Genomic DNA, 13,695 nt, shown 5'->3' with positions numbered 1-13,695 from the left:
GAGGGGGCAAGAGACTGGAAAGACCCCAGCCCTACCAGAGCCCTCGGGCCCCCCTCCGGTGCCCCCCGCCCACCCACCTCTGCCCCCCTGAATCCTGTTCTCCAGCTGGGTCTACTCGGCCTGGGGAAATTAGGGGTTCAACCTGGGGTGTAGGGATGTGTGGGGGGGATAGAGAGAAAGAAAATTGAGGGAGGGGGGTTGTCAGCGAGGTCAGGTCAGGTCAGCGAAGGCCCAGGACAGGCCGGAGCCCCCCTCCCAGACTGGCAGAGTGGCTGGGGCCATGAAAAGGGCGGGGAAAAGAGGCCAATCCTCCTCCCCGCTTGCCAGGCATGGGTTGTCTAGGGGGCAGAGCTGGGTGGGCGGGTGCTGGCACGGCTGCGGGCACAGCTGGGTGGAGTGAGGTGGGCAGTGGAGCTCGGCCTGGAGACGCGGCTATCCTCAGGCCCGAGTCAGGGACAGGGCAATGGGCATCTCAGGGAGGGGGAGGTTCGCCTTCTCTTTCCTTCTCTTGCTCCTGCTTCCCCTCCCACCGCAGGGGGTCAGCTGGATCTGGGGCGGTAAGTACCCGAGGGTCCCCTCAAAAAACCGGAGGTTGGTGGCGGGGGGAGATGGGCAGGCCCTTGGGAAACCCAGAACCCTCTTTCTGCAGGCACAACCTGGATACATGCAGGGCACACAAAGAGCTCTCTCTTTTTCTCTTCCCTCTCTGTCTCTGCCTCTTTCTCTCTCTGGCATGAGGGAAACTCCCGGTGGCCCGGAGTCACAAGGCCCAGGGATTTGGGCTCCTGCAGGGGCGGTGGGGCAGTTTTCCTTGGGCTCTCCGGGGAAGCAGGGCCCGCCAACCCCTGCTCCGGTCCTGGTTCCTGTTGCAGAGGGCGATGCCAGGAAGAAGGCCATGACCCATAACGAGCCCTCGACTCCCCGTCCGCTGGGCACCCTACCTAGCCCCTTTGTGGGTAGCGGCCTGGAGGAGGCAGAGGAGGAAGAGAAGGGCCAGGTGGGCCCTGGATTATGGGGGAGTGGGGGAAGCCTGGAGAGGAGCGTCGTATGTGTGTTTGAGGGGGAGGCGGCTGTCGTCTGAACTGCTAGGCAAAACTCCAGAAAATGCAAGGGCCACCAGTATTGCCTCTATCCCAACCCCTACCCCTCTCCCGGCTTCAGTTTTCATTCACTCATTCAATCGTATTTATTGAGCTATGTGCAGAGTACTGTACTAAGTGCTTGGGAAGTACAATTCAGCAATAGAGACAATCCCTGCCCATAACGGGCTTTCAGTCTAGAAGGGGGAGAAACAGACATCAAAACAAGTAAACAATTACCAGTAGAAATAAATAGAATTATAGATAGATACATAAGTGCTGTGGGGCAGGGAAGAGCAAACAGAGACAGTTGAGGTGATGCGGAAGGGAGGGGGATCTGAGGAAAAGGGGGCTTAGTCTGGGAAGGCCTCTTGGAGGAGGTACGCTTTCAGTAGGGCTTTGAAGGGAGGTTTTGAGGAGGGAGGGCATTCCAGGCCAGAGGTAGGACGTGGGCCAGGAGTCAGCGGCCAGACAGGCGAGATGGAGGCCCAGTGAGAAGGTTAGGAGCACCAGAGGAGGGGAGTTTGCAGGTTGGGATGTAGAAGGAGAGAAGGGAGTTGAGGTAAGAAGAGGCGAGGTGATGGAGAGCTGCGAACTGCCTCCTCCAGCATCGTCTCCCTGGGCTTACCCTTTCAGACGACTCTGGGACTTTTTCCAGACCCCTCTTCTCCCCCCAACACGCAGGTAAGCTGGGCTAAGACTCGGGTCGGGTGAAGGGGGAGAGGGATGGATCACCTGGGCCCTTGGCCTGGTCCAACCTCCCTCCACTGCAGTGGCACTCCCTACTTTTAGCAGGGTGGCATTCTCCCTGTCTGAAGTTGGTCCGGCACCCCTCTACCCCCTCTACCCCACCTGTTTCCCTGCCCCGTCCGAGTCAGTGACCCTTCAGAGTGTGCCTGTCCTGCCGGATGCCCAGAAAGTGCCAGTCAAGAGTGGGCACAGGGTATGAGGCACAGAGAGGAGGGCAGGGTTGAGGACGGGAGAGTCTTCAAGGTGGCCCGGGAAGGGAGAGTGAAATGATTAGAAAGTGGGGGGATCCGGGACCCCTGCATCTTCCCTGCCTTGCATTTCTGCCCCCCCGTCCCGCAGGGAGAGAGAGGACAGCACGGACCCCACGGGGTGGCCGGCTTCCCTGGGGAGATGGGCCTTGGGGGGGTTCTCGGTCCCCCCGACCTTCAGGGCCACCCCAGCCAGCCCTGTCCCTGTCCGGCTCCAGCACCGCAGAGAGCAGCTGCACCTGAAAACCAGGTGGGATGGAGAGGGGCCTGGAGTGCGGGACCGGTTGGGAGGAGGGGAAGGGGTGCTGCTGCTGACCCCTGCGAGGGAGGAGGGGAAGGGGTGCTGCTGCTGACCCCTGGGAGGGAGGAGGGCACGGGATGCTGCTGCTGACCCCTGGAAGGGAGGAGGGGAAGGGATGCTGCTCTGACCCCTGGGAGGGAGGAGGGGAAGGGATGCTGCTGCTGACCCCTGGGAGGGAGGAGGGGAAGGGATGTTGCTGCTGACCCCTGGGAGGGAGGTGGGGAAGGGATGCTCCTGCTGACCCCTGGGAGGGAGGAGGGGAAGGGATGCTGCTGCTGACCCCTGGAAGAGGGGAGGGGAAGGGATGCTGCTGCTGACCCCTGGGAGGGAGGAGGGGAAGGGGTGCTTCTGAGAGGTGGGAGGGAGACGAGAGGGAGGAAGGGTCGGGTCTGGAAATCCGGAGACCCCAAATCTAACTGCCCCCGCCCCTGCTTTACCCTCCCCCTGGCTTTGCCCCTCTCCTGCCCCCCACCTTTCCTCTGGCCGGCCCCTCCCCTGAGCCTCCAGCCCTTACCCCTCGTGTTGGCGGGTCCCCGGGAGAAGCTGACCCCACACCCCTCCCCTCCCTCGGCCCTTTCCAGTGCTGGCGGGGCCTGGCGGGGCTGGCGGGGCCCCCCGGCCCGCAGGGTTTTCCAGGCTTCCCCGGCTCCCCCGGCCCCCAGGGCTACCCTGGCCACGAAGGAGTGTCAGGGCCTCAGGGGCCCCCGGGCCACACCGGGCACCCGGGGGCCGATGGGCTCCCCGGTGCCCCCGGGATGCCAGGCTCTCCAGGGCCCCAGGGCCTTCCAGGGAATTTGGGGTACACAGAGGGACCGCCTGGACCTCAGGTGAGGAGGGGGTGAGGGGGTGATGGGGGGGCTGAGGACAGGCCTCAGACCATCCCCTCCTCAACGCCAAATTTCTCCCCTCTCCAGGGACCCAAGGGAGAGTGCGGGGCCCCGGGGTCCCCTGGGTCCCCGGGGGTCCCGGGTCGGACAGGGGAGCGGGGGTCTGCCGGCCTGCCCGGCCCCGCGGGTCCGCCCGGACCGATGGTCAGTGACCGGGTAAGTCGCTCCGACCCGTCCTTCCCATCTCTCCTCCCCTTTGCCTTCCCCCGGGCAGCCCTCCTTAAAGGGGGAAAAGGGGGAAACTGAGGCCTGGGGCGTGAGAAACGGGCAGGAAGCGAACCAGGAGTCCCAGACGCCCGTCCCCAGCCAGGGAGCGTGGCCCAGTGGAAAGAGCCCGGGCTGTGGAGTTAGAGGTCACGGGTTCAAATCCGGCCTTTGGGCAAGCCACTTAGCTTCCCTGTGCCTCAGTCACCTCATCTGTAAAATGGGGGTTAAGACTGTGAACCCCACGTGGGGCAACCTGATCTCCTTGTAACCTCCCCAGTGCTTAGAACAGTGCTTTGCACATAGTAAGTGCTTAATAAATGCTATTATTATTATTATTATTATTATTACCACCACCGGCTGGGACCCTCCTTCCCTCAGGCTGTTGGAGAGATAATAAAAGTGGCATTTATTAAGCGCTTACTATGTGTAAAGCACTGTTCTAAGCCCTGGGGAGGTTACAAGGTAATCAGGTTGTCCCAGAGGGGACTCACAGTCTTAATCCCCATTTTACAGATGAGGTAACTGAGGTACAGAGAAGTGAAGTGACTTGCCCAAAGTCACACAGCTGACTGTGAGCCCACTGTTGGGTAGGGACTGTCTCTATATGTTGCCAACTTGGACTTCCCAAGCGCTCAGTACAGTGCTCTGCACACAGTAAGCGCTCAATACATACGATTGATGATGACAGTCGGCAGAGCTAGAATTTGAACCCATGACCTCTGACTCCAAATCCCGAGCTCTTTCCATTGAGCCACGCTGCTTCTCGTGGCTGCAGAGATGCCAGTCCTTCTCACCAGCCTCAACCCGGGGGGTCCCGGGCCCCCAGACCTGCGGGGGCTTAATCCTCATTTTACAGATGAGGGAACTGAGGCACAGAAAAGTTAAGCGACTTGTCCAAAGTCACACAGCTCCAGAAAGGGGAGAAGCCCCTTACTCTCTCCTTGCACCCCGCGCTCTCCCCAGGTCGACCAGGCGGTCACTGAACTCCTATGGGGGGAAATCTCGAACACAGATCCCGGGGCAGAGGCCACGTGCGAACGGCTAGCAAATCTGGGCAACCATCCAGGGAGATGCTAGTGGGGAGGGGAATACAGGGCTCACTGAAATCTCCTCCCGGGGGTCAATCAATCAATCAATCAATCAATTGTATTTATTGAGCGCTTACTGTATGCAGAGCACTGTACTAAGCGCTTGGGAAGTCCAAGTCGGCAACACAGAGAGACAGTCCCTACCCAACAGCGGGCTCACAGTCTAGAAGGGGGAGACAGAGGACAAAACCAAACATACTGACAAAATAAAATAAAATAAATAAAATAAAATAAAATAAAATAAAATAAAATAAAATAAAATAATGAAAAATAAAATAAAATAAAATAAAATAAAAAATAAAATAAAATAAAATAAAAAATAAAATAAAATAAAATAAAATATAAAATAAAATAAAATAAAATAATAAAAAATAAAATAAAATAAAATAAAAAATAAAATGAAATGAAATAAAATAATAAAAAATAAAATAAAATAAAATAAAATATATAAAATAAAATAAAATAAAAAATAAAAATAAAAATAAAACAAAATAAAATAAAATACTAAAATATAAAATAAAATAAAATATAAAATAAAATAAAATAAAATAAAAAAATAAAATAAAATAAAATAAATAAAATCGACATTGTCCCCACCCTCAAGGTCGAGGGCCGAGCCGGGTTAGGCTGAGGCTCATGAAAAGGACGAGTGGGAGGAAGCAGATGGTCCTTTGTGGGTGGAGGGGAAGGGATGCTGCCCCCCCACACACACACCCCTAAGAGAAACAGCAAGACCTAGTGACAAGAGCCAGGGCTTGGGACTGAATTGAGCCCACTGTTGAGTGGGGACCGTCTCTATATGTTGCCAAATTGTACTTCCCAAGCGCTTAGTACAGTGCTCTGCACACGGTAAGCGCTCAATAAATACGATTGAATGAATGAATGAAGGACGTGGGTTCTAATCCCGGCTCCGCCACTTGTCTGCTATGTGACCTTGGTCAAGTCACTTCACTTCTCTGGGCCTCAGTTACCTCATCTGGAAAAATGGGGATTAACACTGTGAGGCCCATTCAGTTTACTTGTACATATTTACTATCCTATTTATCTTATTGCGTTACTATGCTTTGTTTCGCTGCCTGTCTCCCCCTTCTAGGCTGTGAGCCTGTTGGTGGGTAGGTCTCTATATGTTGCCGACTTGGACTTCCCAAGCGCTTAGTACAGTGCTCTGCACACAGTAAGCGCTCAATAAATATGAATGAATGAATTAATTAATTAATGTGGGACAACCTGAGTACCTTATATATACCCCAGCGTTTAGAACAGTGCTTGGCACATAGCGTTTAAAAAAATACAACAATCATCATCTAATCATCATGGTGTTTGCTGACTTTGTACTTATTATTTATTAATAATAATTTAATAAGCACTTTTTTTATTAAGTGGCTTTTCTCAATCTCGCCCTTCCCCTTCCCCCTTTTCCTATCGCAGCCGGGGCAGGTGGGGAAGAGGGGGCTGAGGAAGGGGGTCTGGGATTGGGGTGGGAGGTAATCGGGGTTGAGGAGGTGAAGGGGAGCGGGCCCAGAAGGACCATCCCTCCACAATCCCTGCTAGTATTGCTGCACCCCCTCACCCACTGCGCTCCTCTTCCCGCCCCCCACCACACCACAGACCCCCACCCCTTCCCCGCAGCTGCAGAGCTGGGTCTTTTCATCCCGGGAAGAGATGGGCAGAGCCGGGCACCTGGTGGGCGAGGGCACCCTGGCCTACGTGAGCGGCGGTGGCGGTGGAGCCTTCATCCGCACCGACATTGGATGGCGCAGGCTTCGGGTACCAACCCCCCTCCCCACCCCCAAAGACTGACCCTTCCCCACACCCCCACTATCCCCCTTCCAGTGACTCTAGCCCCCCTTCGATAATAATAATAATAATAATGGCATTTGTCAAGCGCTTACTATGTGCAAAGCACTGTTCTACGCGCTGAGGAGGCTTCAACGTGATCAGGTTGTCCCACGTGAGGCTCACAGTCTTAATCCTCATTTTACAGATGAGGGAACTGAGGCACAGAAAAGTTAAGCGACTTGCCCAAAGTCACACAGCTGACAAGCGGCAGAGTCGGGATTTGAACCCATGACCTCTAACTCCCAAGCCCTTGCTCTTTCTACTGAGCCACGCTGCTTCTTCTATTCATCCTCCCCACGCCTCTCATCCATTCATTCAGTCGTATTAATTGAGCGCTTACTATGTGCAGAGCATTGTACTAAGAGCTTGGGAGAGTGCAATACAACAATAAACAGACACATTCCCTGCCCACACGAGTGTTCAGTTGAACTGATTGACACCCAATCCCCCGCTTCTCTCCCCTCAGCGTGGCTCAGTGGAAAGAGCACAGGCTTAGGGGTCAGAGGATGTGGGTTCTAATCCCGACTCCACAACTTGTCAGCTGTGTGACTTTGGGCAAGTCATTTCACTTCTCTGGGCCTCAGTTGCCTCATCTGCAAAATGGGGATGAAGGCTGTGAGCCCCCCGTGGGACAACCTGATCACCTTGTAACCTCCCCAACGCTTAGAACAGTGCTTTGCACATAGTAAGTGCTTAATAAATGCCACTATTATTATTATTATTATTATTGTCAGCTGTGTGACTTTAGACAAGTCATTTAACATCGATGTACCTCAGTTGCCTCTTCTGTAAAATGGGGATGAAGGCTGTGAGCCCCACGTGGGACAACCTGATCACCCTGTATCTACCCCAGCGCTTAGAACAGTGCTTGGCATATAGTAAGCGCTTAACAAATACCATTATCATTATTAATATTATTATTATTTCCTCCTTTACTCCTTCCCTCGCCTTTAGTGTGACTGATCTCCCACCTCCTGAAAGCCCCCTGGGTGAGGCTGACACTGTATCCCCTAGTGATATCCGTCCTCCCGTCATTCCCTCGGCCTCCTCCCACCTCGGGTCATGGCCTCAGTCCATCCAGTCCAGGATTCATTCATTCAATCGTATTTATTGAGCGCTTACTGTGTGCAGAGCACTGTACTAAGCACTTGGGAAGTACAAATGGGCAACATATAGAGACGGTCCCTACCCAACAGCGGGATTAAGCCTCCCGGATACCCACCCTGTCCAACACCTCTGTCTCTCCCTCAGTGTCTCCGCCCGGACCATCCATCACTCCTAACTCTCCCCTCTCCATCCCTGACTCCCCTCCAGTGACCCAGCACGGACCATCCAACAGTCAGTCAATCGAATTTATTGAGCACTTACTGTGTGCAGAGCTCTGTACTGAGCGCTTGGGAGAGTACAATGTAACAATATAACAGACACATTCCCTGCCCACAATGAGTTCACAGTTTCCCTTCTCCATCCTGATTCCCCTTCAGTGACCCAGCACGGACCGTCCAATATTAAGTGCTCAATAAATACGATTGAATGAATGAATGCTCCATTATCAGCGTTCAGCTCTAGGCTGGACAGACGGAGGCCTGAGCCAGGATGGTGTTGCTTGGGGCCTGATGACTGTGGTGGGGGGGTTCAACTGGACTGTGCCCCCAAATTTCCCTTCTTTCTCTGTCCAGTTAGAGGACCCTGACCCTGCCCTGGCCAGTGATGACCCTTCAGAGACTCAGCGTAGCAAGGTAAAACTTCAACCAGCAACAGGTCTTGGGGTGGGAGTGCGGGGTCCGCGCTGGAGGCCCAGGACTCCCAGGACAATCAGGCCATGGGTCTAAAAGAAACTAAATCAGTTGGGTTATGGGTTCGGGTTGGGTGGTCTCTGGGCCGAGAACTGGGGTTCGGGACCCCCCACCGCCTTCTGCCCATCAGGGTTCATCCTGAACCCCCTGCTCTGGTTGTGCCTTTCTAGGGACTGCCAACCTCCTGGCCCTCGCCCACAGGAAGACCCCAGAGATTTCCCTCGGTGAGGATCCCCATTCCCCGCTTTCCCCATCATCCCTCTGTGCCCACTGGAACAGCTGTGCCCAGGAATCAGTGGGTTGGGGGCATGAGGGGCATCCCCCTGAAGTGCCCCCCAGGAGCTCCAGGGTGATCCACCCCCCAGCCCGACTCCCTCTCCCCTCAGCTCCGGTTGGTGGCTCTCAATGCCCCCCTGCCCGGGCACTTGGGTGGGCTGCGAGGAGCCGATCTTCAGTGCCACAGGCAGGCACAGGAGGCTGGACTGTACGGGACGTTTCGCGCCCTCCTGGCTGCCTCGGGCCAGCGCCTGGCATCCCTGGTGCACAGGGCGGACCGAGCCCTGCCCATCGTCAACCTGCGGGTGAGGGCCCTCCTCCCAGATGGCACTGCCCCATCCCCAGCCCAAGCCCCACCCCAGCTTCCCTTGGAGCTGGCAGCGTCAGGGGTGGGGAGATGGGGGTCCAGAAGGGCCTGGCTTGCTCAGCCCCCCTGAACCCCTTGCCCTCTCCCCTCCATCTCTGGGCCCAGTCAGCCCAGCCTCACCCTCACCCCCAGGGCCAGCGGCTGGCCAGGACCTGGGGCTCACTGTTGGAGGGCAACTCCCGCCATGCCCAGGGACTCCGGGCACCCATCTACACCTTCGACGATCGTGTGGTCCTGGAGGACCCCCTCTGGTGAGAAAGGGGCTGGGGTGTCCGGGACCCACAGGTCTTTCTCTCACGTGGAAGTTATGGGGAAAGGGACACAATAATAGTAACTATTATCGTGCTTGTTAAGTGCTTACTATGTGCCAAACACTGTTCTAAGCGCTGGGGTAGATACATCTGCCATGCTAGCTCTCTTCCTCCCTTCAAGGCCCTACTGAGAGCTCACCTCCTCCAGGAAGCCTTCCCAGACTGAGCCCCTCCCTTCCTCTCCCCCTCGCCCCCCTCTCCATCCCCCCCATCTTACCCCCTTCCCTTCCCCACAGCACCTGTATATATATATATATATATATATATATATATATATATATATATATATATATATATATATATATATATATATGTTTGTACATATTTATTACTCTATTTATTTATCTTACTTGTACATATCTATTCTATTTATTTTATTTTGTTAGTATGTTTGGTTTCGTTCTCTGTCACCCGCTTCTAGACTGTGAGCCCGCTGTTGGGTAGGGACTGTCTCTATGTGTTGCCGACTTGTACTTCCCAAGCGCTTAGTACAGTCCTCTGTAAATAAGATTGATTGATTGATTGATTGATTACAAGGTAATTGGGTTGTCCTACATGGCGCTCACAGTCTTAATCCCCATTTTACAAATGAGGTAACTGAGGCATAGAGAAGTTAAGCATCTTGCCCAAGGTCACACAGCAGACAAGTGGTGGAGTCAGGATTAGAACTCACATCCTCTGACTCCCAAGTCCATGCTCTTTCCATTAAGCCACGCTGCTTCTCTAGGACACCTTCAAGGGCTTGGGAGTCTGAGGACGTGGGTTCTAATCCCTGCTTCATTCCACTTCTCTGTGCCTCAGTTCCCTCATCTGGAAAATGGGGACTAAGAGTATGAGCCCCTCGTGGGACAACCTGATTACCTTGTATCTACCCCAGCGCTTAGACCAGTGCTTGGCACATAGTAAGCGCTTAACAAATACAATGATAATGATAATCTTTGGAGATGGCACGGAGGCTTCTCGCCTCCTCATCACTGGCTCTGTCTGAGCCCAACGTACACAGAGCACTGTGTAGAATGCCCACACCTTGTAGACCGCTGTCACCCGCCCACTCTGTGCAGAACGCTGTGCCAACCGCCTGTGGTGTGTCCAGCAATGTGTCACCCGCCTGCGGTGTGCAGAGCTCTGTCATCATCAATCATATTTATTGAGCGCTTACTGTGTGCACAGCACTGGACTAAGCACTTGGGAAGTCCAAGTTGGCAACATATAGAGACAGTCCCTACCCAACAGTGGGCTCACAGTCTAAAAGGGGGAGACAGAGAACAAAACCAAACATACTAACAAAATAAAATAAATAGGATAGATATGTACAAGTAAAATAAATAGAGTAACAAATATGTACAAACATATATACATATATACAGGCACAGAGCTCTGTGCCCATCTCCCGCTCCTTGCAGAGCACTGTCACCAGTCTGTTCTCTGCAGAGCACTGTGCCTGGTGAATGTAATGTGCAGAGCCCGCTGCAGGGCTCCTACTATGTGCGAAGCACTGGGTCTGGTGTCTAGTGCATGCAAAGTCCTATACCGAGCACTTGGGAGAATACAATAACAGCTAAAGATACAATCCCCGCTCTTGAGGAGCTAATGAGGGAGACAAACACATTCTAGACTGTGAGCCCGTTGTTGGGTAGGGACCATCTCTAAATGTCGCCGACTTGTACTTCCCAAGTGCTTAGTACAGTGCTCTGCACACAGTAAGCGCTCAATACATACAACTGAATGAATGAATTTAATAGTAGTAGTAGTAGCAGCATTTGCTGAAAACCCACACATTGCGATGCACTGTAATAAGCACTTAGGGGAGTACAGAATTGGGAGTAATAGCAATAATTGGGAAGTGACGTGTTCCCGGCTCACAAGGTATACTCTAATGGGGGAGACAAAGGTATAAATGTGTATAACTCTGTCAAACTAAATAAATTGAGCCGACATGTATAGCTAAGTGTTAAGGAAGGTGTAAATAAGGTCACCCTGCTCTTGAAGAGCTAATGAGGGGAACAAACACATTCTAGACTGTGAACCCGTTGTTGGGTAGGGACCATCTCTATATGTCTCTGACTTGTACTTCCCAAGCACTTAGTACAGTGCTCTGCACACATTAAGCACTCAATACATACAATTGAATGAATGAATTTGATAGTAGTAGTAGTAGTAGCAGCAGCATTTACTGAACACCCACACATTGCGATGCGCTATAATAAGCACTTAGGGGAGTACAGAATTGGGAGTAATAGCAATAATTGGGAAGTGACGTGTTCCCGGCTCACAAGGTATACTCTAATGGGGGAGACGAATGTGTAAATATGTATAACTCTGTCAAACTAAATAAATTGAGCTGACATGTATACCTAAGTGTTATGGAGGAAAGCGGAAGGGTCCCGGCTCACAAGGTATACTCTAATGGGGGAGACGAATGTGTAAATATGTATAACTCTGTCAAACTAAATAAATTGAGCTGACATGTATACCTAAGTGTTATGGAAGGTGTAAATAAGGTCGCCCTGCTCTTGAAGAGCTAATGAGGGAAACAAACACATTCTAGACTGTGAGCCCGTTGTTGAGTAGGGACCGTCTCTAAATGTCGCCGATTTGTACTTCCCAAGAGCTTAGTACAGTGCTCTGCACACAGTAATCGCTCAATATATACAACTGAATGAATGAATTTAATAGTAGTAGTAGTAGCAGTAGCATTTACTGAACACCCACACATTGCGATGCACTATAATAAGCACTTAGGGGAGTACAGAATTGGGAGTAATAGCAATAATTGGGAAGTGACGGGTTCCCAGCTCACAAGGTATACTCTAATGGGGGAGACGAAGGTATAAATATGTATAACTCTGTCAAACTAAATAAATTGAGCCGACACGTATAGCTAAGTGTTAAGGAAGGTGTAAATAAGGTCGGAGGGCTAGATCTCACACTTACTGTGGGAACGAGAGGAAAATAAAACTTGCAAGAGGGTGGAAAAATGACTGGAGGAATAGGTAAATGGAACATGTACAGGTCATGGAAGTGAACGGAGGGGCTGAGGAAGTTGTAAATAGGCCAATGCCAAGGATGACTCTTGGGATGACCCAAGCGGTGTGCAGAAAGTAAGTAGGAGATGCTTCTGGCAAATAAACACTCAATGCAGTGATCTGCCCAAAGTAAACACTCAATTGAAGCCACAGATTGACAATTAAAAGTGGCCATCAGTCATTCATTCAATTTGTTGAGCCCTTATTGTGTGCCAAGCACTGTACTATGTGCTTGGAAGAGTACAATCTAACAGACACATTTATTCATTCAATTCAATCGTATTCATTGAGCGCTTACTGTGTGCAGAGCACTGTACTAAGTGCTTGGAAAGTTTATATGGCAACAAATAGAGACAATCCCTACCCAACAATGGGCTCACAATCTATTCCTGCTCACAACGAGCTCACAGCCTAGAGAGGTTTATCGGGTAATGGGGGATTGTGACCTTGGGATTCTGGGCTGGGTCAATCCTGAAAATTCAGCCTCCTGCTTCCCCATGGGCCCCCCCAGCCCAGCCCATGGGGGTCCATGGCTGGAGTTGGCTGCCCCAGGATCCAATCAATCAATCAATCAATCGTATTTATTGAGCGCTTACTGTGTGCAGAGCACTGGACTGAGCGCTTGGGGGAGAACAATAGAACAATACAACAGAGTTAGTATTGATTCATTAATGCATTCAATCGTATTTATTCATTCATTCATTAAATCGTATTTATTGAGCGCTTACTGGGTGCAGAGCACTGGACTAAGCGCTTGGGAATTACAAGTCGGCAACATATAGAGACGGTCCCTACCCGTGGGGAGGGTAGGTAGGCGACTTAGAGAAGCAGCGTGGCTCAGTGGAAAAGAGCCCGGGCTTTGGAGTCAGAGGTCATGGGTTCAAATCCCGTCTCCGCCCATTGTCAGCTGTGTGACTTTGGACAAGTCACTTCACTTCTCTGGGCCTCAGTTACCTCATCTGTAAAATGGGGATTGAGACTGTGAGCCCCACGTGGAACAACCTGATCACCTTGTAAGCTCCCCAGCGCTTAGAACAGTGCTTTGCACATAGTAAGTGTTTAATAAATGCCATCATTTTTATTATTATTACTATTCCTGATCCACCCCTCCCTCCACACAACCCTGTGTTTTCCAGGACCCAGAAGGCAGCCTGGATCGGACCCAGCCAGAAGGACAGCCCAGGTCCCCAGGGCACCTGCCGAGACTGGAGGACCAGCAGCGGGGCCCAGGGTCTGGCCACCCTCCTGGACGAGGGAGAGTTCCTGCGCGTGGCCTCCTTGGACTGTACTGAGCCCTTGGCCGTCCTGTGCATCGAGATCGCCTTCCCTTACAGGGACACGTGGTGACGGACAGATGGGCCGAGGGGAAGCCCGGAGTCCCGCCCTCGTTGAAAATCCAGGGCCTGGTCCTGCTCCACTCAAGACATCCTGGGCAGGAGGGAGCTAGGACGGTATTCTCCCAAGCACTTAGTACAGAGCTCTGCACAGAGTAAGCGCTCAATAAATACCATTGATTGATT

The 13,695-nt window shown here is 52.3% G+C and overlaps 1 protein-coding gene across 3 annotated transcripts; it reads left to right on the top strand.

Moving 5' to 3' along the window:
- Positions 1 to 433: 433 nt before the first annotated feature.
- Positions 434 to 13,695, top strand: LOC119934996 (collagen alpha-1(XVIII) chain-like). 3 transcript variants are annotated; one of them, XM_038754610.1, is made up of 12 exons: positions 434 to 557; positions 873 to 997; positions 1,716 to 1,763; positions 2,169 to 2,327; positions 2,960 to 3,205; positions 3,293 to 3,421; positions 6,169 to 6,327; positions 8,079 to 8,138; positions 8,366 to 8,419; positions 8,582 to 8,776; positions 8,971 to 9,089; positions 13,312 to 13,695. In XM_038754610.1, the coding sequence occupies exons 1-12, from the start codon at positions 464 to 466 to the stop codon at positions 13,520 to 13,522; spliced, it is 1,599 nt and encodes a 532-aa protein (XP_038610538.1). In that variant the 5' UTR covers positions 434 to 463; the 3' UTR covers positions 13,523 to 13,695. The 3 variants fall into 3 exon arrangements, with proteins under 3 accessions (XP_038610538.1, XP_038610537.1, XP_038610536.1); XM_038754609.1 differs by lacking the exons at positions 434 to 557; positions 873 to 997; positions 1,716 to 1,763 and having other exon boundaries at positions 2,170 to 2,327; positions 6,190 to 6,327; positions 8,944 to 9,089; XM_038754608.1 differs by lacking the exons at positions 434 to 557; positions 873 to 997; positions 1,716 to 1,763 and having other exon boundaries at positions 2,170 to 2,327; positions 8,944 to 9,089.

This window comes from Tachyglossus aculeatus, chromosome 11, assembly GCF_015852505.1.
Source record: "Tachyglossus aculeatus isolate mTacAcu1 chromosome 11, mTacAcu1.pri, whole genome shotgun sequence".
Taxonomy (NCBI): Eukaryota; Metazoa; Chordata; class Mammalia; order Monotremata; family Tachyglossidae; genus Tachyglossus; species Tachyglossus aculeatus.
This window is presented reverse-complemented; position numbering and strand designations above follow the sequence as displayed.

Excerpts from the sequence above, each read along its gene's own strand:
- LOC119934996 (XM_038754610.1), top strand. The coding sequence starts at position 464 with ATGGGCATCTCAGGGAGGGGGAGGTTCGCCTTCTCTTTCCTTCTCTTG. Across the intron at positions 6,328-8,078 it reads TTGGATGGCGCAGGCTTCGG|TTAGAGGACCCTGACCCTGC; the intron begins GTACCAACCCCC and ends TTCTCTGTCCAG. Across the intron at positions 8,777-8,970 it reads TGCCCATCGTCAACCTGCGG|GGCCAGCGGCTGGCCAGGAC; the intron begins GTGAGGGCCCTC and ends CCTCACCCCCAG.